The sequence below is a fragment of the Myripristis murdjan genome, chromosome 6, assembly GCF_902150065.1.
Source record: "Myripristis murdjan chromosome 6, fMyrMur1.1, whole genome shotgun sequence".
Classification (NCBI taxonomy): Eukaryota; Metazoa; Chordata; class Actinopteri; order Holocentriformes; family Holocentridae; genus Myripristis; species Myripristis murdjan.
In genome coordinates this window covers 29,311,533-29,337,064 of record NC_043985.1, presented here as the reverse complement: position 1 = coordinate 29,337,064, position 25,532 = coordinate 29,311,533, and the positions used below count along the sequence as shown (strand labels likewise).

At 43.1% G+C, this 25,532-nt stretch overlaps 1 protein-coding gene across 1 annotated transcript in view; it reads left to right on the top strand.

The window, feature by feature from the left end:
* Nucleotides 1-25,532, top strand: part of cdh13 (cadherin 13, H-cadherin (heart)) — a 278,706-nt gene that overhangs the window by 108,164 nt on the left and 145,010 nt on the right. Inside the window, exon 7 of the mRNA XM_030054250.1 lies at nucleotides 8,245-8,423. Coding sequence (XP_029910110.1) covers nucleotides 8,245-8,423 — 179 coding nt within the window. The remainder of the gene's footprint in view (nucleotides 1-8,244; nucleotides 8,424-25,532) is intronic.

Below are 25,532 nucleotides of genomic sequence, written 5' to 3'. Positions count from 1 at the left end.
CTGTGGTGGAGGCAGCAAAGGGCAGCTGAACTGTCTTTCACTCCATTCGCTTGACTGTCAGCTCATTATCTCATATTTAGTTTCCGCACAGCAGCCATCCGCAACAGCTTTCCACGTCTCTCGCTTCAGCTGCTGCTCTTAATGCATCTGAATTAACGCATTTACATCGGCTCTGGGACCGGCTGAACGGTGAGAAGTTTGGGCAAAGCGGCGGTAGCTTTACATCTTGGCTGAACTCTTGTTTGTCCTCAGACACAAATTGATGGACTTGGAAGTTTTGAAAGACGGTAGAAGTTGAATAGTCAATAGATAATCAATAGATGTATACATGTAGTCTGACTTGCCGATCTGGTACTGACAAAAATAGAAACCTTCAAAACAGACCTATCCTGTGATGACAAATGAATGGAGAGTAGTTGGTAGGCATTACTTGAGTTCTGCAGTAAATACAGCATTTTCAACTTAATGAATGATAAATAAAGAAAAACCTCATATGCAATTTTTTTTCTCATATCTCATTTGAGCTGCATTTATTTTCTGCAGTCTGTACAGCAAAAAAAAAAAAAAAAAGCCACAGGAAATCTTTTATTCCTTCATCTTTTTTATTTATTTATTTTTTTATTTATTTTTTTCCCCCTGTGGCGGCTTCTGTCTCTGATGAATCATTTCAGCGATTTATGAATGGACGTGTATAAAGCATAGAAAACATATAAAACAATCAACAGGGACATTTCTTCTTGTGGCAGCTGGTTGCAAACAAAACACCTGCCACACTTTTAACTCGAGGTTTAAAATCAGATTTGAGAATCCAAACACATTTGCAGTGCAGTGTGAACAAAGTCAAAGTAGCAGTTGTAGTAGTAGTAGCAATAGTCATAGTAGTAGTAGTAGTAGTAGTAGTAGTAGTAGTTGTACCATCAAACTTTTCACAGCAGTGAATCAAACATTTGAAACAAACCCATTCAGCTGTGCACTGACATGAAGTTTGCTTGTGTATTAAATCAATATAGCATTATATCTGTATGGATTCTGCACTGTATAATAATAACAACAATAATAATAATAGGTCCATACGGTGCTTCCAATTGTCTGTCAAAATGTTTGTGCAGACAGCAAATCTTGCTCATTGGAGGTGGGCAATTAAAAAGCCAACAACCAAAGCAGACTAATTTAGCTCTAATTTAATTAGCACTAATCAATGCTGACTCATTTCCCCATCCAGAGCAGCCTTGAGTATATGGCTAGGTATGTCTTCAGCTATTGGTTGTGTTAGTACCTCTGTTTATTGCTCTCTCTTTTCCTTTGACAAAGCCAGGCCTCATTTTTGCATCTGTCATTAATGTATTTGATCGGTGTAATACCATTCTCAAAGTCATATTGACTCCCTCTTAAAAGAAAGAAAAGAATAAGAAAAAAATACACACTTATTGTTGTTGTTTTTACAGCGACTGAACACTCAGTCATTTGTCTCAATTTTATTTTCCTCTCCACTTTTTTATCTTCCTAAGTTCCTTTTTGGCCCTCGAGAGTGAGTCACAAATTGTACAAAATGTCCAAAGTGTTCAACCCGAGACCCTCCTGAGATGCTGTTGGCCACAGCGATGCAGGACAGTGCAGCACGATGGCAGCCTGCCAGCCCGATATGCAAGCAGGCAGGCAGGCAGACAGGTGCAGAGCAGGCAGACAGGCGGGGAGCAAGAGCAGGCATGCAACAGACCGACACACTGAACATACACAAACGTTTGGACAAATCCAGAGACAGACAGACAGAAACTGTGGCTGTATCTCACACAGACTCGGCCCTCTACAGGACACCTTGGGTATTGCTCTCTCCAAGCTGCTTTCATGCAATGTTCAGAGGGTGAATCCACACATTTGACTGAAGAGAGAGCTACCCAAAGAGTCCTGTAGAGGGCTCTGGCTGTGCTTGTAGAACCAGGGTTACAATATCGTAACCTTCGTTCCACTTGTTCTACACAGTCACTTTTGTCACACGATCATAATTAGACATAGCACAGATCTGAATGCAAAAAAGTCACATTTTGCCCACACTGATTTTGGATTCAAAGCAATAAGCAATAATAAGATACAGTAAGATAAACAAAGGATTAAATAGAGCTGCAGGAGACACACAGCAGACGTTTACAAATGTGGACATACAGTGATGCAATCTTACAAAATCTCATCTTCAAAAATCTCTTCAAAATAACAGGTATGACTTAGCCCTGTAACCAGATATTAACAGAGTACCAGTAACTCAGACGTGGAGGTTTGCGTGTTTGATGCAACTTGGAGCTGCAGGCTCACGGACTTGATGCAATTCAAAAGTCGAGAGCATCACAGAGCAGCGTTTAAAGAGGGGGGGGTCAAAGGTGCTGAGGACTGAAGTACAGGTGTGTTATATGGCTCTTTTTTCCTACAAAGAGAGGGTGATCTTGTAATAAAGTGCCAGAGTACATATAAATTACATGGTTCAGTGCAAAGAGTAATAGGTTTTATGCTGTAGCATGCTTTATGAAGCTGGAGTTGCTTACCTGTGTGGTTTACTTGACCACCAAAGTAGAAACAGCCTGATCCTGGCTTAAAACTCAATACCCATAATGCACGTATTCATAGCAGAATAGGCAATAAAATTTTCAGTTGTGAGCGCGGGTAAACAGCCGCATAAAAAAAAAAAAAAAGAAAACCACCGCAGACAGACGCACATGTAGCCTAAGTGCTCTTTTGAATAGCTGTGGCAGCAACAATGCATGGTGATGGAAAGCGCGTCAAGCTCCCTCGGCCGACTGTAACACAGAATTATTTCTTATTCACTGAACTGTCCTGAATAAGGAGGAGGAAAATGGGAGTCAAAGCTGTTTCTGGTTTGTGTATTGAGTGCGATTGATTTTCCCAGGTTCATCACGTACAAACGATAATACCTCGTGTGCTGTCTTTTGACACGTGGCTGTGTGACTTGGTATTGGGCACACAATGCTTATCGCTATGCGTCAGTTCCCTTTGTCCAGTTGTGCTTCCTCACCGACAACTGTGGCCCAACTTGGTCCTTTGTTCCACCGAGGCAGGAAGAAGTAGGAGTTTGCTGCTACTTTTCAAAGCACAGTTTTATATTCCCGCTTCTGTTTGCCTTCCTCGGTTATTTTTCCATACCCTTGCATGAAACTGACACGAATGATTCACCACAAACAGACGCACAACCATGTACACTGCAAAAACTCAAAATCTTACCAAGATTATGCGTCTTATTTCAAGTCAGAAATTTCTTATTCCTAGTCAAAATATCTCATTACACTTAAAATAGACATGATCACCTCAGAAGTAACTTGTTTCTAGACAATTTTCTCTTGTTTCAAGTGAAAATTTGCGTGAAACAAGAAAAAAATGGTTGTTTCATTGGCTTGAAACAAGTGAAAATTGTCTAAACACAATTTACTTCTGAGGTGATCATGTCTTATTTTAAGTGAAATGAGATATTTTGACTAGAAATAAGGCATTTTTGACTTGAAATAAGACAAATAATCTTGGTAAGATTTTGCGTTTTGCAGTGTAGTAGTATGTTTACCACCACCAGCCAAATTTGTGTGTCCATTTCTTAGCAAGATAACTCAGAAAGTTACAGATTATTGGTTGAAATTTGGTGGACAGATAGCCCTTGGCCCAACAAATAAGCTAATTACGTCGTGGTGACTCTCTGCCGGCATCTGGGACTTTTAACTCGGCTACTAAACGACTTTGAAAATCAGACAGTTGTTTTTTCTTGGGCTCTCAACTTCCTTCTTCCTGCCTTCATGCCTCCTTTTGTGTTTTAATCTCTCTTTCTCTCGCTCTCTTTGTCTCTGTCTCAAACACACTGATGCATATTTATCTCTGCTACCGGGCCACCTCTGGCTTTAGCGCACTCCCACTCTGTTGAACCGACTTCTGATCCACCTCGGTGGTCTCGCCGCCGCCGCCTTTTAACTCCCTTTGGTCAGATCAAGCACCTGCGAGAAAAGACCGGGTCGGCTCTTGACCGTTTCCACCTTTGCTTGATTCAAATGAATGTAAATCCCATTTCGGTGATTGAAATTCCCTTTTGTACACGTTGAATCGTTTGAAATGAAATTTGTCTCCTCCAAACTCGCACAAACACAGATGCACTCACACAGTAGCATCATATTTATTTATTTTATTTATTTATTTTTTTCCTCGTCCATGTTCTCTGCCTTCATCTTGGCCCCTCGCTGTGATCAGTTCCTTGATGGCACCCAGAGATCAGGCAGCCTGCATTGATTTCCCCTGGTGGTTCAGATAGACGGAGGGGTTAGCCGCACGCAACACCGCCGCGTCCCACCAGCCCGTCTGATGAAATCACACCACAACATGTGCATGTCTGTGTCTGAGACTCGGTGTGCGTTTTCACGTGTACATTGGTGGTCTTTTTTTTTTTACCTCATAGCCCTGCTCCTTGCACCAATGATTGTATATTTGTTTGTCCAGGGACTATGGGTGGAAATTAGCTTTAGGGCTATAGCCTTGTACAGTGCATCTCTCCCTTTTGGGTTCATGTCTTCGGTACCTTGTCCCTGTTTTCAAAAAAAAAAAATAAAAAATAAATAAAAATCACAAATCACAAATCAGATTTTGCGCCTGGTTCGTGACTCAAACACAACTTGAGCTCGGTCCACTTCCAAATAGGGTGGCCATACGTCCGGATTTAGGCCGGACAGTCCGGAATTTAAATGCCTTGTCCGGCGTCCTCCTTTTTGGAGTTGCACTTGAACGCAACGCTGGCCCGGACTGTACATCGATATCAGTCATATTTTTCGTCACAGACTTTTAAATTACAATCCAGAAAGTGCATTAATTGGATGCGTGTTCGTTTTTCTCCTCCTGCGCTGCTGTGTGCTCATGCCGGAGTGCGTGTGTGTGGCGCTGTCTGAAGTCTGAAGTCACTGGCTAACAGCAGCACCCTGGCTTAGCTTGTCTATTCAGAGAAGAGGTATCACTTCGGCTTATTTTTCAATCTATGTTATCACATGCATACTACTGCTCATTCATTGGTAGCTGAATTGTTAGGTCTGTTTGATAAGTAATTTACATTTTTAAAATAATAATTTAAAATATTGTTAAATTAAAAAAAAAAAAAAAAAGCCAACATGATGCAGGTCAAAGACTATAAAAGAATATTGACTAAAACTATTGACTAAAACTAGACTAAAATACTTTGGATTTTCTTCGACTAAAACTAGACTAAAATGCCAAGACTTTTCGTCGACTAAAATGTGACTAAACAAAAAAGAATTCCCACCCCCCTCACCCCCCGGGCCCGCATCGCCACCCCCCCCAAAGTGTCCTCCTTTTTGGTGTTGTGGAAATGGCCACCCTACTTCCGAAGCTAAACACGCAACACACGGGATGACAAGCAAACTCCCTCTGCGTCATCCGTTCTTCTCCGATCGCCTTTCTCTCCATCCGGTCTGACTCGATATCACTCGATAGCAGGGTAACGGGAGACACGCTCGTCCATGTCCAGCCCCGTTCAAACACCACATCACCGCCATCCGATGCGGTTAGCATTGATTGAGCCTCGGTTCCCACCAGAGGATGAAGTTGATAAGGGGGGGAGGATGATGAGACTTCACCAGAGCCCCGCAGATGTAATCAATTTATGATTAAACACCACAGACATGAGCGTTAGAATTACACACAGTTCCCACTATCTCATTACAAAATGCTCCATGTTCAGCGAGTGAGCCGATGCCGGTGCTGTGGCTGCAGTCCGGACTAATGGACGCTTACGGGTTACATGATACTCTGCTGTGACTGGCCATTTGGTGTCCGGTGAAGCCAGTGAGGATTAAGGGGGTCAGCTTGACTCCTCTGTCATATTTAAACAGGTAACCCAATTAGGTCGTGTTCCAGGGACATGGGTTTGCCGGCGACTCCGTAATGATATGTTCATGATAACCAATTTAGTCGTTGTTTTTACTCTAATTCAGTGCTGCTTGTGTCTGTGTGCAAAGCGGTGTGTGTATCTGTGTGTGCGTGCATGTGTGTGCTCCGACTCGTCGTTAAGAGTGTGATTCTTGAGGTGTGAAGTGGAACGTAGTATAGGTAATGAAAGAGATGGGACTGTGTAATTATCCCGCAGTGGAGGGATTACCGGTTTACTTAACCATTAATGGTTCACCTTGAAGTGCAAATGCCAAGGGGATAAAACCCACACCTCTCTGCCCCCCATTACCTTCAACTGGACTAAAGACCACTGGCACTAAGCCACCATTTACTCTAGCTTATTTGATGTAGACTTTGCATATTTTGCAGTGGCCCTTTGTGTCTTATTTGAGGGGTTTGGCTAATGCACTGTGGCAAAGTACCATTGGGTATTAAGGGAAAGCGTGAAAAGAGATGGATGCTTATGAGCCGTGCTACAAAGTATTGGTCGCTGGTGCTTGGGGGAGTGTTTTGTCAAGAAATGTGGGCCAAATAAGAATCGGAAGGGGGTTGCTTGTCAGAAAATACAGCTTACCTCGTGACTTGGCTGACTATGAGAAATGCAGCTAAGAATTTTGGGTGAGGTAATTTCATGTGTAGGATTTTCATCAAGAATTTAAAAAAATATTTCTCTTGAGGAAAAATTGAAATCCAGTCTGTATCCATCGTCAGCGACTCTCTGTTCTGTTGGAAATTTAATATCTGTTGTAAAAAAAAAAAAAAAAAAAAAAAATGAAAGCAGGATTTAATTGCCTATCTACATTCAAGAGTCATGCTGTTTTAGAATCAGCACATATCATTACAACAGATATCACGGGTTATAGTAATGAGAATCGTTACACCCGACATTTAATTGATAATTTAATGAGTAATGAGGAGTAATGAGCGCACGGAGATGTTGGCAAAAACCTGATTTCACCGCAATACTTCAGATTTGTACACACACACACACACACACACACACACACACACACACACTGGGATCGATTGTTTCCCACGTGTTGTCCCGTACACGGTGTCCCCCCTCAGCCTTCTTCGCCCTGGAGTCCAAGTTAAGACTTAAACAAATCGAGGAGGGATGCGACTGATGACATTTTTTTTTTTTTTTTTTTTTTTTTTAAACGGAGCTGTCTGCTTCCAAGCTGATGGCAGCAGAGAACATGAAGTGCTGGATGGAGATGGATCGACACTTCTGTCTGCGCTGGAGAAATGGGAAACACTACCCAGAGGAGACAGGGCTGAACATGCTCTATTAGTGTGTGTGTGTGCATGCCTGTGTGTGTGTGTTTGTACACGCCCGAGTGCATGTGTGTATCCCGGCATTTTCCCCACCTGCCTCTGTGAGTATGCGCGTGTGCATCTGTGTGTATGTGCAGCCAGCATATGTGTGTGTGTGTGTGCGTACAGTGTGTGTGTGTCCTCCAGAATGTGTGTGAGTGTATCTCATCACTGACAAGAGACTGAGATTGAGGGTTGAGGGTGTGTCAAGGATTGCCTCCCATTTCAGCTCAGCTGCAGCAGGCAAGATTTCCATTTTTGTGCCCATTACCAAATAAAATGCACCCTGCTGTTATAACTGACATGAGGGAGAAAACACATTAATAGGAAAGGCTCACTTTTTAAGTGGCCATCTAGGCAGCAGCACACACCTAGTTTGAAACATCTGCTGCCATGATTGCTCCAATTTCACAAACTCCAAACACAATACAGTGCGAGCCCACCTTGGTTTCTCTGGATCGGTCGCTTTATTCAAAAGCTGTGAGCAAAAAAAAAACCCAAAAAAACTGTGTTGGCATGAATGTCTATTAAATTAATTTTGAGTAACTGCTGGAGCCCCGCTGCTGTATGCATGCATCTAAAGCATTCACGGTGCAAAGTGCATGAAAATGTGAACAAGGATTTCATCGTTTGCATGATTTTTTACAGGATTCAAATGTGCACTAATTTCCCTGTTCTGAGCATTTTACCGACAACAGCCTCCGTTTCTGAGGCGCAGGATTCAACCACCAGGGCCGTAAAATCTAATCTTTCTCTTTGCTTTTTACTCATCGAGAGAGAAAAATGAGTTTCTTATGAAAAAGCTCTCACTGTAGCTTCTGAAAATGTGTTTGTATTGCTATAAAAGCACTTAAATGTGCTAAAATCAAATTAAACGCCAGCGTTTATGTGCGGCTTTAGCTGACTGCCCCCGTCACTTGCGTGTTCTTGCTGCTGAAGGATCACGTTTTGGGGGTCAGACTCAGGCCGGCCTCTCTGTCTCTCACGCAGGAACCACGGTGATGACCATGACGGCGTTCGACGCGGACGACCCGACCACGGACAACGCCGTGCTGCGCTACAACATCGTCCGGCAATCGCCTGACAAGCCCTCCCCGAACATGTTCTACATCGACCCAGAGAGGGGCGACATCGTCACCGTCATCTCACCCACACTACTTGACAGAGAGGTAGGTGGGCCTGGCAAGTGTGTGTATGTGTGTGTGTGTGTGTCTGCCTTGTGTGTTAAGGTCATTTTCCAAGAAGTGTGTGGTTTTCACAGCCACAAGATGCACACTTTCCATTCGCTGCTTGCAAGATGTGTCTCGCAGTAGCCATTCTGATGCAATTGTGCCACGCATGTGTATGTATTATACAGTACGGGGTGTGTTTCTGTGTGTGTTGGAGCGAGTGCGTCGGGCCTGTGTGTCTCTTTTTGTGAGGGAGCACTGGTGCATTCTAATGAGCAGGCGCACAGGCGAGATGAGCGCCTCTCCATTTCCCTCTCCAAACGGAGCGAGACAACGGAATGATTGCTTTTTCAGCAGGGTGACGAATGCCAGAACATCGATTGGGTTCGCTGGTGGAAGAGGAATATTAGCTGTTGTCAGACACTTAGCGCACGGTTTAATTGAGGTGATACACACTCATCCGCCGGCTCTGGCGGTGTCCAACAAGCCTGGCTGAAAACCTCCCATCCGGAACTGCTGGAACCAACCCGCCCCGACGAGCTGCTCCCCTCTCCACCGTAGACTGTTTAATAGAGGCATAATTGATTAAAAGTCGGATGAAATGACATCTAATCAACACGGCGAGCACTGTTGATGTTGCCTTTGTGGGACGCCTCGCAGACTGAGTGATTCCGGCGACGTAAAGCGGCCATTGTGATCTCTCCCGTGCAACATAAGAGTGTCCAGACCTTGGCAGCACGTCCCTTTCAGGATAAAAGTTTCCGACGAGAACTTTGCATGTCGAAAAGAGGGAATCGCAGCACTCCTCCCTTTAGTCTGCCTTCAAGATTTATTACAACCACTCACAGGCCGGCGTCTTGGATATGCACGGGAACGGCTTTGTCAGAAGGCACCTAGCCAAATTGTCAGGCTGTTTGTGGCCTCAATAAATCTCAGATAAAAGCACAGACTCTTCCTGTCCCTTTATTTTCCACGGGCAATAATCTTTTCAAGTCACTAGTTAGAAGTCCTTCAAAGTCACCAGGACCTGAGACCCATGTCGCTCGTCTTTACAGTATTTATCCTGGCAGAATGACACTGGAGTCATGCTTGATTATTTCACCTACACCATTTTTTTTGTTTGTTTTGATCATGTTATGCCTTCAAGCTTACATCCGTGGCATGAAAAAAAAACAAAAAAAAAAACGGCTTGTCTTTAAAGGAGCTTTAATAATATTGCAAGGAATGAGTCACAAAAGCACACCTGTGTTAGACATTGCACCTAATGAGATGGTGTCACAGTCGATGAAATGGCTCCCATTGTAACCACTGCCAAACCGAATCGAGCGAAATCAGTCATAGTGGTTTCCGAACAAAAGGGCCTTTGACTAATCCGTGCGCGAGATAGCAGCACCTAGCCGCGGTGCTAAATGTGATTACAGATGTTGCCATCCGACAGCTGTGTCAGCCTGCAGCTCCAAGCCCGATGCTCTCTTGTGTTTTCATCGCGCCAGGATGTCCTGGTTGAATTTGCATTGAAGTTCCTATGAAAAACCTGTTATGGCCAACACACAATGACTTCTGTTGTGCTGTTTATTCATTTGTCGCATCTTTGTCACAACAGATGATGATTAGACAGCGTGGTGTTAATATGAGATGGCCGGATAGTTAGGCTTCAGTGTTATAAAAGGTCCAGTGCATCGCCGTGCCAACTGGACCGAAGGGAAAAAATGATGCTGAGCCATTTGCCATTATGGGAAACACCAGTGTGAAGCTTGTCTGTGTTTTAAATGTGTTTAAATGTGTGTGTGTGTGTGTGTGTGTGTGTGTGTGTGTGTGTGTGTGTGTGTGTGTGTGTTTTTTTTTTTTTTTTTTTTTTATAGCCTATTCTCTGTAACTATAACTACTTTGTTCCATTTCTCCATTTCTTTTTACCGTGTATGCCTTTTATCTGTTGTTTTATTGTACTTGTTTTTATTATTGTAAAGTGTCCTTGAGTGTCAAGAAAGGCGCTTATAAATAACATGTCTTATTATTATTATTATTATTATTAAAAGGGTCTGTCCCTTTTTGTTATGAGAACCCTGATGGCAGCTAATGCCACGTTCAAGAGAAACGGGAGGGAAGATTGAAATAGGAAAGATTCCCATCTGTCATTACTGTTCTTGTCAGATGGACAGCTGAAGGTTGAGCGGGGAACATAAAGTACGCCGAAGTTATAATCCTTCAAACACATATCAAAAGGTCACGCCGTCACTCCATTAGTTTAACAAAAATAAGCACAGTTTTTGACAGGTTGTGTTAGCTTGTGGTTTGAAAAGCACGCATGATAAAATTAGCATTAATTGCTGATTAATTTATGTTTTTTTTTCAGATGCTTCTGTGTGACTTACTGCTTCATTAGACATAGCAGAGTTTTCAGAAATAGAAAAAAAAAATCCTAGTTGTAAATACATGTTGTAAACACTATTTACAAGCTGAAAAAATTTATTTACAGAAAACGCCTTATACTGTGAACACAGCATGAGGCTGGAAATGTGAGAAATAAGTTTTAAAAACTCACTCTGATTTGATTGTGACTCCATTTCATACTGTACATGGCACTGGAGATAGTAAAAACCCACATCTCTGCCTTGGCTGTCTTTTTTTTCTCATTCATCCTGTCCACAGTGTCCTATCTCTGCCGCGTCCCCTCCTCGTTATATTCATTCATTAATATGCTAAATGTCTCAAATAGTTCCTCTGGGTTCGGCCACAGTGCACCTGCAGTGCAGCCGCGGCGCAAAAAAAAGTGAGACTTTCTTCAAATGCAATTCAGCCAGCAGAGCCAGATGGAAGTGCAGAAGGCAAAAGTTTTAAACTGTCCTCCACTCGGTCTGGGGAGATTTAAACCCAGCCACTTCAGCACATTCTCATAAATATGGCTCCAGCATGACACCCATCCAACCCATCTGCCATGGCAAATATAGTTTTTGCAGACTGTGTGTATGTGCACAGCTTGTGTGTGTGTGTGTGTGAGAGAGAGAGAGAGTGAGATAAAGAGGGAGAGAGAAAGCGAGGGCTACCTGTGTGCACACAAAGACAAAGAGGAAAAAGAGGGACAAACAGAGGAAAGAGCGAGAGAGATGACCAAGCTCGCTCCCTCGATCCTCTAAATGTCTCGGACATAATTCAGGTGGGGCACTAAGTGTATTTGGATAGACACCTCACCTGCCCCGGGGAAGCAAAAAGCAATCCCGAGAAAATTGGAAAATCAATTTTGTCACATTGAAATCAGGTTGATTTTCCCTATAGTCCCTTTCTGAGGCGTAAAATTCTGTCTTGATATGCACATTTATTTCGCCGCTCAGTGTTTTTCTCTCCACTTTGTCTGACACACTGCTCCCCTCCACTCTCTTATATTATTCTGACACACGCTGCTCTCGGATCAATGGTGGGCTATAATTTTTGACAGTTAATATTGCAAGGGGATGAGGCCATTTTCATGAGTCGGAAAAGACGGAGGAGTGCTCATATCGGTTGCGGGCGACACACAGGGACTTAGCGGGGATCTTTCTTAATCAGCAGAGCGCTCTTAGGAGAAGTCAGTCCATAATGCAAAAAAAGAAAATGAACGTCGTTTAGTCTAATATTCATTCTTAAAATTTTATTTTTCTTAGCTCGAAAATTTCACGAATGGAGTGAGTGCCGCGCAGCTAACACTCACACACGCACGCAGACGTTAATTTAGATTTATTTTTTGCACATTTAAATAAGGACAGGCGCTAAAGGGGATTTATGAAATGCTACCCTGTAACTTATTGTCGCTGGTAAATATTAATTAGGTCTAATAGTTAAGGAGGTTGAATAGTAATGAGAGGGGAGACACGAGCAGTCGGAGTCTCTCGCTGATATTAAAACCCGTGTGTGCCGCCGTGTGTGTGAGGTCATGTGTGTGGCAGCTTGACGGATGCAGTGTGTGAGCTCTTAGTGCTGTCTGTATGAATAATGGACCTGAAGTATGTGCTTACATTTTGCATGTGTGTGTGTGTGTGTTGCTGTTGTTGTTGTTGGTTGTTAGTGTCACCATGATGAGACTGGGTATGGGTCTTTTCACGGCCAGTACTGAGAATCAATCTTTGTCAGAGGAACCGATTTTATGCCTGTGTCACTTTCTTAAAAATTTGTCAGTTTTCATGTGAGAAGTGCTCGGTGTTTTCCCCTGGAATTTGGCCAGGTGGAAAACAACATCTACCGTGGGGCAATAATAAAGCCGGCTTTTAATGCTCAATGTTGAATGGACAGAAGCAGCAGTGGAGAGGAAGATGAACCATGAAACATCCAGTGGCGTTCATCTAGTTTAGACTTTCCACTCTGGAAAAAAGAGAAAATTTGGCGCCCAAAACACTGACTGTTCAATATGTTCACTTACATGTGTAGGTAACACCTTGTATTATTGTCTTTGGAAAAAAAAAAAAAAAAAAACATTCAAAATATTTAGCAAAATAGAAATTAAGTTAACCCTATAAAGCCTGAACTATGAAATTGGCAGAAATTTCCAATTTTTTGAAATTGAACCCTTTATTTAGTCCTATAACAAAATATATATATAAAAAAAGTAAATAAAAAAATATGTTATTACACGACCTTTCTGGTGTATGATATATGAGTGAGTCCTTTAATTATTACTTTGCATGTAACTAATGGTTTGTTCATGACTCAATTAAAAGTAAATAGATGAATTAATGTTTACTTGCGAGTCAGTTAAGCATTACTTAACCTGTGGCTGGTCATATTAATAAAGGTTTGTTCATGAATCACTCAACAGTTAACCAACAGAACAGTAAATCCTTAGTCAGTCAAGTATTACTAACCTTATTGATGCCCGAAGTTGAAGAATGATTAAAATATTAAATCAATTAATAATAATTAATCAGTTATTAATGCTGTGTACTAAGAGTAACACCTGCTGAATACGTACTTGTTGACACAGGATTAGTTGTCTGTCTGGAGGTTTGGGAAACTGTCTCGAGTGCAGGCAGAGCCCAAAAGCAGGCCAAGCAGGCGAGGTAAGGAGTAGCAGAGTGTTTTTATTTTGAATAAAGGATGAAGAGGAGGTGAGGGCTGCCTGCTGCCGGCTCCATGGCTGAGAGGGTGATAATAGGCGAGGAGGTCTGGAGTTGAGAGCTGACTGGCGGGCTTGATAAACGTTGAGGCGGGCGGGCGGGCGGGCGGGCTGGCCGGTGAACCGCAAAGAGAAGGAGAGTCGACGTCAGGCCGGCAAAAACAGGCAGCGGGCGAAACAGGCAGAAAGACTCGAAGGTCATAACGGCTTGAAGCATCACGCTCGTCTATGTAGAAAGGTCAGGCTTAACCCACTATCATTCTGCTATAAGAGGAAAAAGAATCACCCTGGCCTCTGTTTGTATCTCTCTAAGCCAATCACAAGCTTCTTAGGCGGCGCTAAACCCAGGAGGCAGTGACTGCACCTTACAAAAACCACAGATGATTTAGGCTCTGTCCCAATTCAAAGGTTGTACGCTACCTAGGTCCTATTTGTAGGCTGCTTACGTCACGGCGGCGCGACAAGTGCTGTCCCAATTCAATTTTATTGCGCGGGGTCCTGCAAATGCAGCCACCGATCCAGCCTATTTTTGACTCATTTGCAGGATACACCTCCACGATGCTTCGTGGCCGACATCACAGCCTACTTCCCAGGGTACCTTTCGGTCCAGTTGAATTTCTGGATCATCCATCATTGCTGGAATTATTAAGCATGTTTTAGACCGTCTTAATGTTTATATCATGACGTTTTGATAAGTTTTCATGCCTATAATCACCACCATAGATTCGGTTTAGCTGTTAACTGTATCCGAACAACGCCTGCAAATGCAAGTTTAGTTAGATGAGTTAGATAGGCATTTTGCATGACGTTTCCATAGCAACCATCAGCGCATCAGGTACGTTACAATGTAGCCACGTGTACAATTACTTGAATTGGGATAGTCTGTTCCAATTTGTGAGGTGTAACAATGATCTTAATTTTCTGCATTTTCACGAAGACAAAATAAAATACATAAAACTACAGAATCGATGTTGTCCACCTTGAGAGTGTTGAAGCTGCTTATCGTTTGGTTTCATGCACAGGTGTTCACCGACACACCTCCGAAACCTACTTTGGCATTTTACGCTGCAACACTCGAATGCGCTTCGGGAAGCCTCGATAATAATGACGTAGGAATCCTCCGCAGGCTACACCGTCCCAATTCACTAAACTTTTAGTTCCGGTAAACCTGATATCGGCACCTATGTCGGACGCCTCCTACGTGGGCACCGTGGGCTGCGACCTAGTAGTCATCTAGCCCTTCGACTGAGACAGACCCCTCGTCACTTTGTATGGCAAATATTACATGGGCTCGTGTGATGTGGAACAGATCAGCATACTAGCTCAGAGCTCGTTGTTTTTCTTGTTTCACATAGTTACAGGGATTTTACAAACGGTTACACGCAAAGGGGAGGAGCTGGCGGCCGAACGAGTCGTGCAAAGGCAGCTTTATAGTAGCATCACAGTTGTAGTAGCATCGCACTACAACCAACCGTGTGTTGCTCAATGATCCAGCGGAGACCGGAGGGTGCAGCAGGGTATTTATGGTGCAGGCTGTGATGGGCTGATGGCAGACAGGTGCGCTGATTATGGGATCTGGCTCAGGTGTGAGGACCGGCAGGCAGGTAGAGCGAGAGAGCGAGGGAGTGCAGAGGAGAGAGACAGACGGGGAGGGCGTAAAAAAAAACAAAAAAAAAACACCAAGCACGTAACACTCATAAAGAAAATGCATAAAATAAACAATAAACACACTCACATGGCAGCCAGACAGGAGTCACGGAGGTCGGCCGATAAATGCACAATTTGTCTAACAAATAGCATTTTGTGAACAATTAAACGAAACAATAAAATTTGCAAAGGAAACATAAGGTCACTAAAGGTTTTCCAGTCTGTGTTTTTTTACGCAGCTGTGCTCTGGGAGGAGTGAGCCGCATCGCGTCAGAGCTGGGTGACATTCACTGGCCGATATCTGTCATTTATCAGCCCAATAAACTGACAAACTGATATATTCGTCCGAGCCCGGTCTCCCCAGTCCGCTGTGTTGTCATGCACCAGCTCCCCACATCATGACTACATCCTGTTCAGTCTGTGAGGAGAGGGGAGGAGGAGGAGGAGGAGGAGGAGAGGAGAGGTAGCGCAAATCAAAGGAGAACAGACCTGGGAACAGAGTGTCTGGCAAGCCGGCACCCACTAAATTTCCTCTTTAGTCTGCCATCAGCTTCAGCTCCTTGTGAAGTTGCTCGGGTCTCCTCATTATAATGCCGGTGTGCTAATTCCTCTGCAGCGAGCGTTCACTTCACACGCCGGATAACGCACGAGGTAGCAGGTGTAAAACGCTGCGGTCTTCAGGTTCGTGTACATACGGCACATATGCATTATGGCTGTGGGTCCTCTCTCATTTAACCCTGTGATGACTACAGAGGCGCCCTGACATGTCAGCTTAAGAAGCATGTGCTGTCGAGTGCACTTCAGCAGATGCAGGCACATGCACCCAATCACACACACACACACACACAAAGCTGTTTTAAGTACACCTTAATGAGGAGCGGATTCCCTGAAAGGTAATAATGTACACTAAATAAGAAAAATGAAAGGGGAGTGGTGGGGTTATTGTTTTAATATCCACGCTTGAGTGCTGGATATATCTGAGGAGCTGCAAAGATAGAATGATCATCGATGTGACGTGCATGCGCAGAGGCACTCGCACATTCACACACGCTCACACACACACACACACACATGCATACACACCAATCACCGTAATCTATTCTGGTGCAGAGTGCGCAGGGCAGGCTGAAACCGGAGAGGAACGCCTGCTAATGGCGCGGCGACTTTCTGACTCTTTAACGCCGGGCCGGGCGCTGTCACCGCTAAGGATAGCCAATCGATGGAGTCAGCTGACCCCCCCCCCCCCCCCCCCCCCCCCCACCCTCCAACTCCCGCCCCCACCCTCACTACGCTCTGCAAAGGTGAATTACATACAGCGATAAAATGGAGGCCTTGGTGTGGGTGTGTGTGCTTGTGTTCGTGTGGTTGTTTATAGTCACGCAAAGGTAAAAGTTCACATTCTTAGTTTTATTCATTTATTTATTTATTTATTTATCATGTATTTGTTGTTGTTGTCTTTTTTTTCTCCCCACCCCGCTAACCCTTCCTTTCCACGGCGCTGCTGTGTTTTGAGTGCATGTTAAAGCAATTTTCGCTGTCAGGCTGAAAGCACTGCTTAACAATCGAAGACAGTACAATAACAAGATCCTTTTTTTTTTTTGTACCTGAAGGTGACATTCAGACAGGAAAGCAGTGCGTTGCAATCACAGCTGGCGTGATGACAAGGGAAAAAAAACCAAAAAAAAAACAACAACAACAGCACTCTTCTCCCATCAGCCCAGTAGCCAAAGTCTGCAGAGTCTCATTACAGGCATTAAAACCATCATCTCGGTTCGAGGCGTTATCGCCGAGGCGCGTGCACGACCTGTCGGAGAAGGATCTTTGGTTTTACGTTGCTGATGTTAAGGAGAACAAACCCTCCAGTCACCCCCCGCTGTAAAAGACTTACAATCCATTACCTACTTCATTATGCTTAACCAGTACAAATCCAGGCTGGCAGGTAGATAGATGAATCTACAGCATTTCGCCGGATCAGCAGTACTCGCTTAATGTGCGCTGGTTCCAAATGTTCCCGGTGTTTGTTTGGCGTGACCTTGCCCGTGTCTGACGGCTGGATGGCTGTCGGGCTGATGCGAAAGCTTATCCTGTCTAATAGCGTATTTGGCTCACTGGCCGGAGTGGCCACAGGCCTGCGGGCTGTGATGAATGACAGCCCGAGATTTGGCAGGTTCCACGCTTCAGAAAGAGCGCATTCATTTTCGGTGTTTTTTGCTGTTCCTCTTTTACCCTTTTATTATTCCCCCTCTTTGATTGTTCGGCCCGCCGGCTTGTTTTCTCGCTTCATTCTCATCTTGTGCTCTTTCTCCATTTGTCTCCCCGCCTCTCTTTCTCTCTCTCTCTCTCTCTCTTTTTGTTTCTGCCAACCTTGCCTCCCCTCTCTATCAACACTTCACTCTGGACATCCAATTACTCCCAGGTCAAAGCGTAGTGATTCCATTCAGAGCGACGCCATTCAGCCGGAGCCTCAAACAGCCATTCAAATTACAGCCTGCGCCGCTTGCAGAGTTGGCGCTCTGCAAAATGTTGTTTTCAAACATTTCTGGGGCCGACACCTAATCTGATCCCCCAAACATAATTGAATGTCAGTCGTCACATAAAGATGCTTTCCTCTCTTCAATTAGTGTCCCCGTTTCCCCATGTCACAGCGACGAGACAAAGCAGACAGAGAAATATTTACTCCTTCCAGGTAGAGGCCCGAGAGAGTTATTATATTATGTCATTTATATGCAAATAATACAGCAAGGGAAACACATTGATAAGATTTCATTACAGCAGATCTGATGTGCACTTCAGTTTATAAACTCCCTTTCATTCGCCTATTATGATCTGGAGATTGGAAAGGCGCGAGCAGATGAGCTGGGTGGAGAGAAACGCAGGCAGCTGGAATGCAGAGATGGACAGGGAGGGAGGTGAAAGTGAAAGAGGCGAGCCGACTCGGTGGAGAGCGAAGAAAACAAACTGGGCAGACATGGCGTTGTGAAGGGGATTCTCCGGTTGGCGATGCGTCCAACCGGCGCCATCATCGGGATCCAAAACTTCCATCATAGTCCAGTAATTTTAGGCCAAAATTGGGGTCAACCTAGGACAGATTGCAAGAGAAGCAAACTCAACTGATTTTGTATCCTCAGTTTGTCCTGAGTGAGGGGGAAAAAAGTCCCAAGAAATCACCTATTTATGACCACATATTACCAAAAAACACTGTTTTTAACACACAGGGGAAAGGGGTTTCAAAATTTTACTTTCAGATATCACTATAAAAATTCACAAGTTGATTACACACACAAAGAGAAGAAAAAAAGTCAATTACAAGTTCTTTGAATTATTCTGTTTACACATGCATATCACACATTATCTGATTTGATATGCTCTAATTGGAATAAATGCCAGAACAGATATTTAAACAGTGAATTCAAGGTTACTATATATATAGTAACCTTGAATTAAAAGGTTACTATATAACGGTGAATTAAAAGGTTACTATATATATAGTAACCTTTTAATTCACTGTTTAAATATCTGTTCTGGCATTTATTCCTTATATTCCTTATTAGCGCATATCAAATCAGATAATGTGTGATATGCATGTGTAAACAGAATAATTCAAAGAACTTGAAATTGACTTTTTTTCTTGTCTTTGTGTGTGTAATCAACTTGTGAATTTTCATAGTGATATCTGAAAGTAAAATTTTGAACCCCATTCCCCTGTGTGTTAAAAACAGTGTTTTTTTGGTATCATATGGTCATAAATAGGTGATTTTCCAAACTTTCCACCAATGGGATTTCTTGGGACTTTTTTTCCCTCACTCAGGACAAACTGAGGATACAAAATCAGTTGAGTTTGCTTCTCTTGCAATTTGTCCTAGGTTTTTTCATAAAATGACTAGACTATCATGGCAAAACAATACACCTATATTTATTGCACGCTCGTGTCATGTTTCTTTGCTCAAATATTGGTAATGGCAGAAATCCACACAAGTCGCTTCAATAAAGATACAAACCATTTTGATTTTGGCCAAAACTGTTGCTGTGGCTTGGACTGCCAGTATCGTGAGGTTCATTAGCCGGCTCTTCTTGGACCCTGTCGCTTCCCCAAAGCTGCAGCGTTGATTGATTTGATCGAGTTACACTGAATTGTCAGCCAGGGTTGACATATTTCATGCATCAACAGCAGCTCCATTTTTAACAAAAAAGAAAATAGGGCAAGAAGCAAAGGTGCACACATTTGCATGACATTACAGTCACTGAGGACGATACGTTGTGCAGATCTGGAGGCGCTTCAGCGTACATGTGATCTGGATTGCGCTCCTCATTTAATTTTAGGGTTGACTGACGCACAAAAGAGCGTTTCAGTCAGGCCTTATAGAAACGTGGAACCCCGTATCTCCGATTTGATGGTAGCTGTACATCTTCCCTTCACAACGGCAGGCGGATTCATAAAGTTTCTCAGGAAGACCCACAACCTGTGAAGAGATTTTCAGTTTTTCAGTCAAGCAATTTACATTTTGAAGTAGTGGTCAAACTCTTGCACCATGCAGCATCGCAATACTGTCGAACACAGACGTAAAAACAGAAGTTCACAGAATAAAAAATAAATAAATGAATAAATAAGGGAGGAATTTGTTCACTAACACCAAAAGACCTCAGACAACAGAGGAAATCAATTCTTTATTTGGTCTTTTTGCAGACAAATTCGATGTGGTCTTAACAGGAAAACAGATGATCAGTCAGTCATTACACCCGAGTATTTATATGAATATACCTGCATGCAAATATAACTATAGTCATTTTTTCAGCTTATCCTAATTAGCTTTTTGGTGACATATCTGTTAAATGGCATGGCAAATTCACCAACCTCCTCCTGAGACCAGCTTCTTATTTTCTCGTGAATATGAAAATTAAAGAGCATTTCAGAATGATTGTATGTAATTTTTATCAGAACATGTTTTTGTTATCCCTGCATCAGCCTGCATGTACTTTCCCAGACTCCAGACTACCACGTCTTTACAAAGTATGCCTCACACTCACCCATTCACACACACACACACACACACACACACACACACACACACGCACACTTTCACAAACCGAGGTCTCATGCTGATCGTACTCAGTTGCATTGTTACGGTGAAGAGAGACAGAGCCGCGGAGCCAGTGCCGGTGCAGGCCAGCAGGTGAGGAGGTCACGAGACGCCGACCAGAAGGGGTGAATCGGAAAGAGAGATAAGTGCAGGCTCGGTATCCGCCGGGAGACGTAGCTGAGAGGCGTACAGTGGGCAGCCGAGTGGAGAAAGCAGAGTCGGGGAGGTTTTTATCGGTGGAGAGGCAGCGGCAGGACGGGCGAACAAAGTCTCGGCGAGGCGATAGCGCGGTGATTTTCACAGCAACTCAGCGAGCCCAAGGCGTTTCTGGCCACCGCTTGGCAAAACGTCTTCAAATACACCTGGAGACGCCGGCTTCAGAGGCGTGCGGAGGCTGTTAAAGGCTACAGGTGTGCGTATTTGAAGGAGAGTTGAGGCATACATAAAATGAACTTAAGCCAGCAGTGTGAAATATATTCATAGGTCTTTCTTACTCCACAAAAGTTCGACTGCATCCTGCCGACTCTCCTATGGAGTTTTTTGATCGTATAGTCTTTCGTCTCACTCTGAAGTTCGTCTGAGGGCTTATTTCATGCCGTATTTCTGGTATAAGGTCAACTCTGTTATCATCTGCAGATTAGGCTGGAAGTGAACGGTTTAATTCTGCAGCCCTCATTTGCAGACTGAACATCGTGCACACAGGTGGTAAATTTGGTGACATTTAACTTTTTTTTTTTTTTTTCTTGGGTTCGAATAAAAATGCACGGTCTCTGTTTTCATTTAGCTAGTCGGTGTGTGTTTCTGTGTCACTCTAATGAGTGTGTGTGTGTCCCTTGACAGTCTTATTGCTCTCAAATGTTCACACAGTGGCTTACAAACATAAGCCTTCCATAACATTATTATTATTATTATTATTTTTTTTTAAATCTAATGTGTGAAAATGTTCATCAGGTAGATTTGTCTGCCAATTAAAGAGTCGCACAGTTTAACAAGCCGCCAAATGAGCCATTACGTTCCGATGGCTCATTTAAAAAGTTTCTTTCCGCCGTCGAGGTGTGAAGCGTCTTGAACAAAGGCACTTCTCCTCACCTCCATCATCTCATTTCATGTCAACAAAAGCTGATAATTGTACACGGCCTACACATTTCCTCCCACAACGTGTCGTGGAAGGAAATAATCACGATGCCTCAAATAGAGTCGGCTGTGTGTCGCGGCATGCAGACACACACGACACAGAACCGGGAGGCTCGAGGCGTTAAAGTCGATCCTGACTCCCAAAATCCAAGCTCAACTTTTCTGTCATTATCTCGGGTTTGTTTCACGCTGCCAGTCAGATGTTTTATACCATAACAACTCGTATTAGCATCACAATCATCATTTGTCACGTGGAGACATGCTGAACTGTCAGTCAGAGTATCATATGAAATTAGCGGGGGTTTTAGTGAAGCAGTGAATCCGTGAAAGTGTATTCATTACTGTTGGAGCCATAGTGTGGTTTCATGTTCACTGCAAAAACTCAAAATCTTACCAAGAATATTTGTCTTATTTCTAGTCAAAATATCTCATTATACTTAAAATAAGACATGATCGCCTCAGAAGTAACTTGTTTTTAGACAAAATTTAGACACTTGAAAATTTGCTTGTTTCATTGGCAAAATTTCCCAGTTGAAAAAGTGAAAATTCATTTGAAACAAGTGAAAATTGTCTAAAAACAAGTTATTTCTTGGGTGATCATGTCTTTTTTTAAGTGTAATGAGATATTTTGACTAGAAATAAGACAAATATTCTTGGTAAGATTTTGAGTTTTTGCAGTGTTTGTCTTTTTTTGCTCTATCCATCTGAAGCGCTGGCTGTGTGTGTGCTTGTGTGCAGTTCTTTAATTTAATACTTACTTTAAGGTAGTGCATATAGTGAAGCGGGTGATGATGACAATCAGGCGTGTGAGATGGGAGGCAAACAGTTTTTGTGACCGTCTCTGTGGGCAGCGTGGACGTTTTTGTCTGCTCCGGTGTTTAAGTTTATGAACGGAAACTTTATTGTTTGGACTGAATTATATAACGTCAATGTAGATAAATAGATCGCAGACATACACTGAGCTTTGGTTTATTTTTAGCCCGCAGAACATGCATCAGAACAAGTTCGCCCGTTCACCCCTCACTGCACTGATCTGATAAAAGAAGCCAATAGAATGAATGTAATCATTGAATATGAATCGGAACTTTATAGTCAATTGCGTCTTTTATAAATAATGTTTAAGTAACCCTCTTGTCTGATTTAGTTCACGTTCCAGCAGAAAAAAGGGTCTTATGTAATTGAGGTGGATATGAGATCAAAGAAAAAAAATCCTTCATTAACTGATTTCTCTCAACTTGTGAATCATGAACTGAAATGAATCTCTGTAAAGGCAAAGATTCACATTACGTTGCATTCATTTTCATAACTGTAACAATAAATGGGAAGTAAATTGGGTTGTCATGATTGGCTGCACCTGTAAGGGAGTTTAAAGGGGGGGGAGTCTTTCTGGTTTGCAGCATGGAGGCAGGTAACGGTGCCAGGCAGACGTCACTCTGGAGAACATCACCTGACGACGACTCGAACCCGGGAAAGGAAAAAGAGACTGTGGAGAGCGTCAGCGAGCGCTCTCTCTCCCTCCTTCCGAAGAGAGGGACTGCAGCGTCTCCTTAAGTGATGGCCGGCAGCCAGAGCGCGAGCCGGCCTGATCAATACGGCGAAGTTGGTGTGAACCCAACTACCTCACGCTCGCTTGCTCCTTCCCGAAATGAACAAGGTGGACATCCTTCACCGGGATGAAATACGGCACCTCCTCCATCTCCCTCCCTGTCGCCCCCCTCCTCCTCCTCCTCTTCCTCCTCCCCCTCCTCCCCCCTTCCTCCCCTACTCTATCATGCCTCTGTCCAGTTGCATTAGTGAGGAAATGAGATTCCCCCTAATTAATTAGATCTCTGAGTGCTAAAGATGAAGATTACATCCCAATGAAGGTTAGAGGTGTCAATCACAGACGTTTTTTTTTTTTTTTTTTTTTTTTTTAAAGCTGAGCATTCCTTGAGATAAATTGAGCCCCCTGGGCATTGTGGGTAAAACTGTGTGTTGTTCGTCTTTTTTTTTTTTTTTTTTTTTTTGCCTTCCTTGTTTTAATTGAGTCTCCCAGACAGTAGGAGAGCTCGGGACCAGGAGAAAACAACGGGGTAGAGAATTTATTCACCAGAAGAAGAAGACGGGAGAAGCTCGGTGGGGAAAAGACAAGAGAGGGGGGAAATGGAAATAAGAGGAATGAAGGTTAAGAATCAGATCATTAAGACACTGAGGCGAAGAACAACTCAGAACAAATTTGATAATAGAAGTTGGAGAACAAGGAGGGAGAGGCAGAATTTGTGTGGACAACTCCAACACTAAATTCACAAAATAATGCAGAATGTTAAACAGCAAATTGACTGCTATACTATATAATATTCCAATAATCTGAATAGGTGTCCTGAAAGTTCATTCTTGGCTTTGATTTTTTTTTTTTTCCTCCTCAAAGAAAAAAGGCAGAGGAATGCATTCTTCTCATCTGCGGGGTAAAACGGCAGCTCCTCCTCTCCGCGTTGGTTTGACGGCGCGCCACGAGTTCCTGTGATGTGCGTTCAGTAACTCGGCTGGCACCCCGCAGTTCTGTAATGACTTTTTCAAACATCCATTATTTATGTCCATGTGGCACAGGAGTTGAGACACTGCAGAAGCACAGTCTGTCCAACAAAAAAAAACAACAAAAAAACAAAACAAGTTTCTACATCTTGAGAAACTGGCAGATGACAGCAAATCCTCAAATCAAGTCTTGATTAAAGACTTGCAGGTCTGAGGCGCAGGAGGTAAAGGTGTCCATCAGGAACATGCAGGTTGTGGTTTCTCACTTCGATTCAGGCCTCGAGTCTTTGCTGCCTTTGCTTTCTGTCTTCGCGCCAGCCCAGCACGGTCTCAGTAGCACAAAATATTATTAATACTAATGCAATAGCCAGTGCATGATATTAAACCGATGAGTAAATGATGACAGACAAGCAAATGATGAATTGTGCATGATTATAATCACAATTAATTGCATTACAAGGCTTTCAACGTCTGAGATGACCAAATCTCCAGTTGAAGGTTTTGCTTCTGAATAACTCAAACGATAAATTATCCTGCAAAGATAAATTTATCCACTTTATTCACCACGATGGTCTGCAGCTCCCCACAAAAAGCTCCATGGACCACTTCTAAAATAAGAATTTTATTTGCAGAAAGAAAAAAAAAAACAACACTTATATGCTTCAACTAGAGCAATGAAAGCAGCTAGACCGGCACTGTCTTCTTTTCTGATGAATTTTCAGCTTTTTGTGAGAAATTTAGAGAGTCAGAGAGAGTGTTAGTTCCCTTCTTTCTGTTTTCTTCTGTCTGAGACGGTGACAAACTCGCCTGTATATCCAGACTGACGTGTCGTAATGGCACACTAAATTGATTGATTGACATGTTGTTCAACCGCTGCTCACCCCGTTGGTTATCTTACCTACAAAGGCACCTTACCTCTAAAGCAGGGCTATTCAATTAAAATTTTAGGAGGTCCAGTTACTCAAAGTTGCTCTCCAGCCAAAGTCCAAGCCCTCATAACGAACTTTTCCTGTGATTTGTAGGTTTATACGTGTCGTATTGTGGGTCTGCATGTGTATAGGTGTGTGTACAGAAATACAAAATGTAATAAAGTAGACTTAAAAAAATAAATCCCTTTGCCAGTCATTCTCACGTTAGACAAAAGTGAAAGAAGCAGCCCTCCTCACAAATAAAAGTAGCAAAATGTGTTTCTCTTAAAAAAAACAGGAACGATAGAAATGAAAATAACATGCTGCTCGCTTCAGTCTCCATCTAAAACAAGACAAGTGTCTTTATCCCGAGCATTTATCAGAAATCCGCCAGCAACGTAAAGTGCCTGTTGCAAAAACTGAGGTAACATTAGGCACAACAAAAAACACAGCCGCTTTACTGGATGAAAAACAAAAGTGCCTATTTTGAGCAAGTATGGAATTAATCTTTAACACATCCTTGGCATTTTTCTTATTCTTTTTCTCCTGCATTTGCTTCTCTCCCTCACCGAAAACAAGCACTTCCTGCGGCACCGTCGCTCTGATTGGCCGAGATGGTTGAGGGATTTAAATAACAGACAGGACCGGACAAGTCTTTCTTTTTTTCTTTCTTTTTTTAGTGCAAAATTGTAATTTAACAGGCGATTACCTTTTTTCTGTGGAGGTGCAGACCGTCCTGTGCATGTAT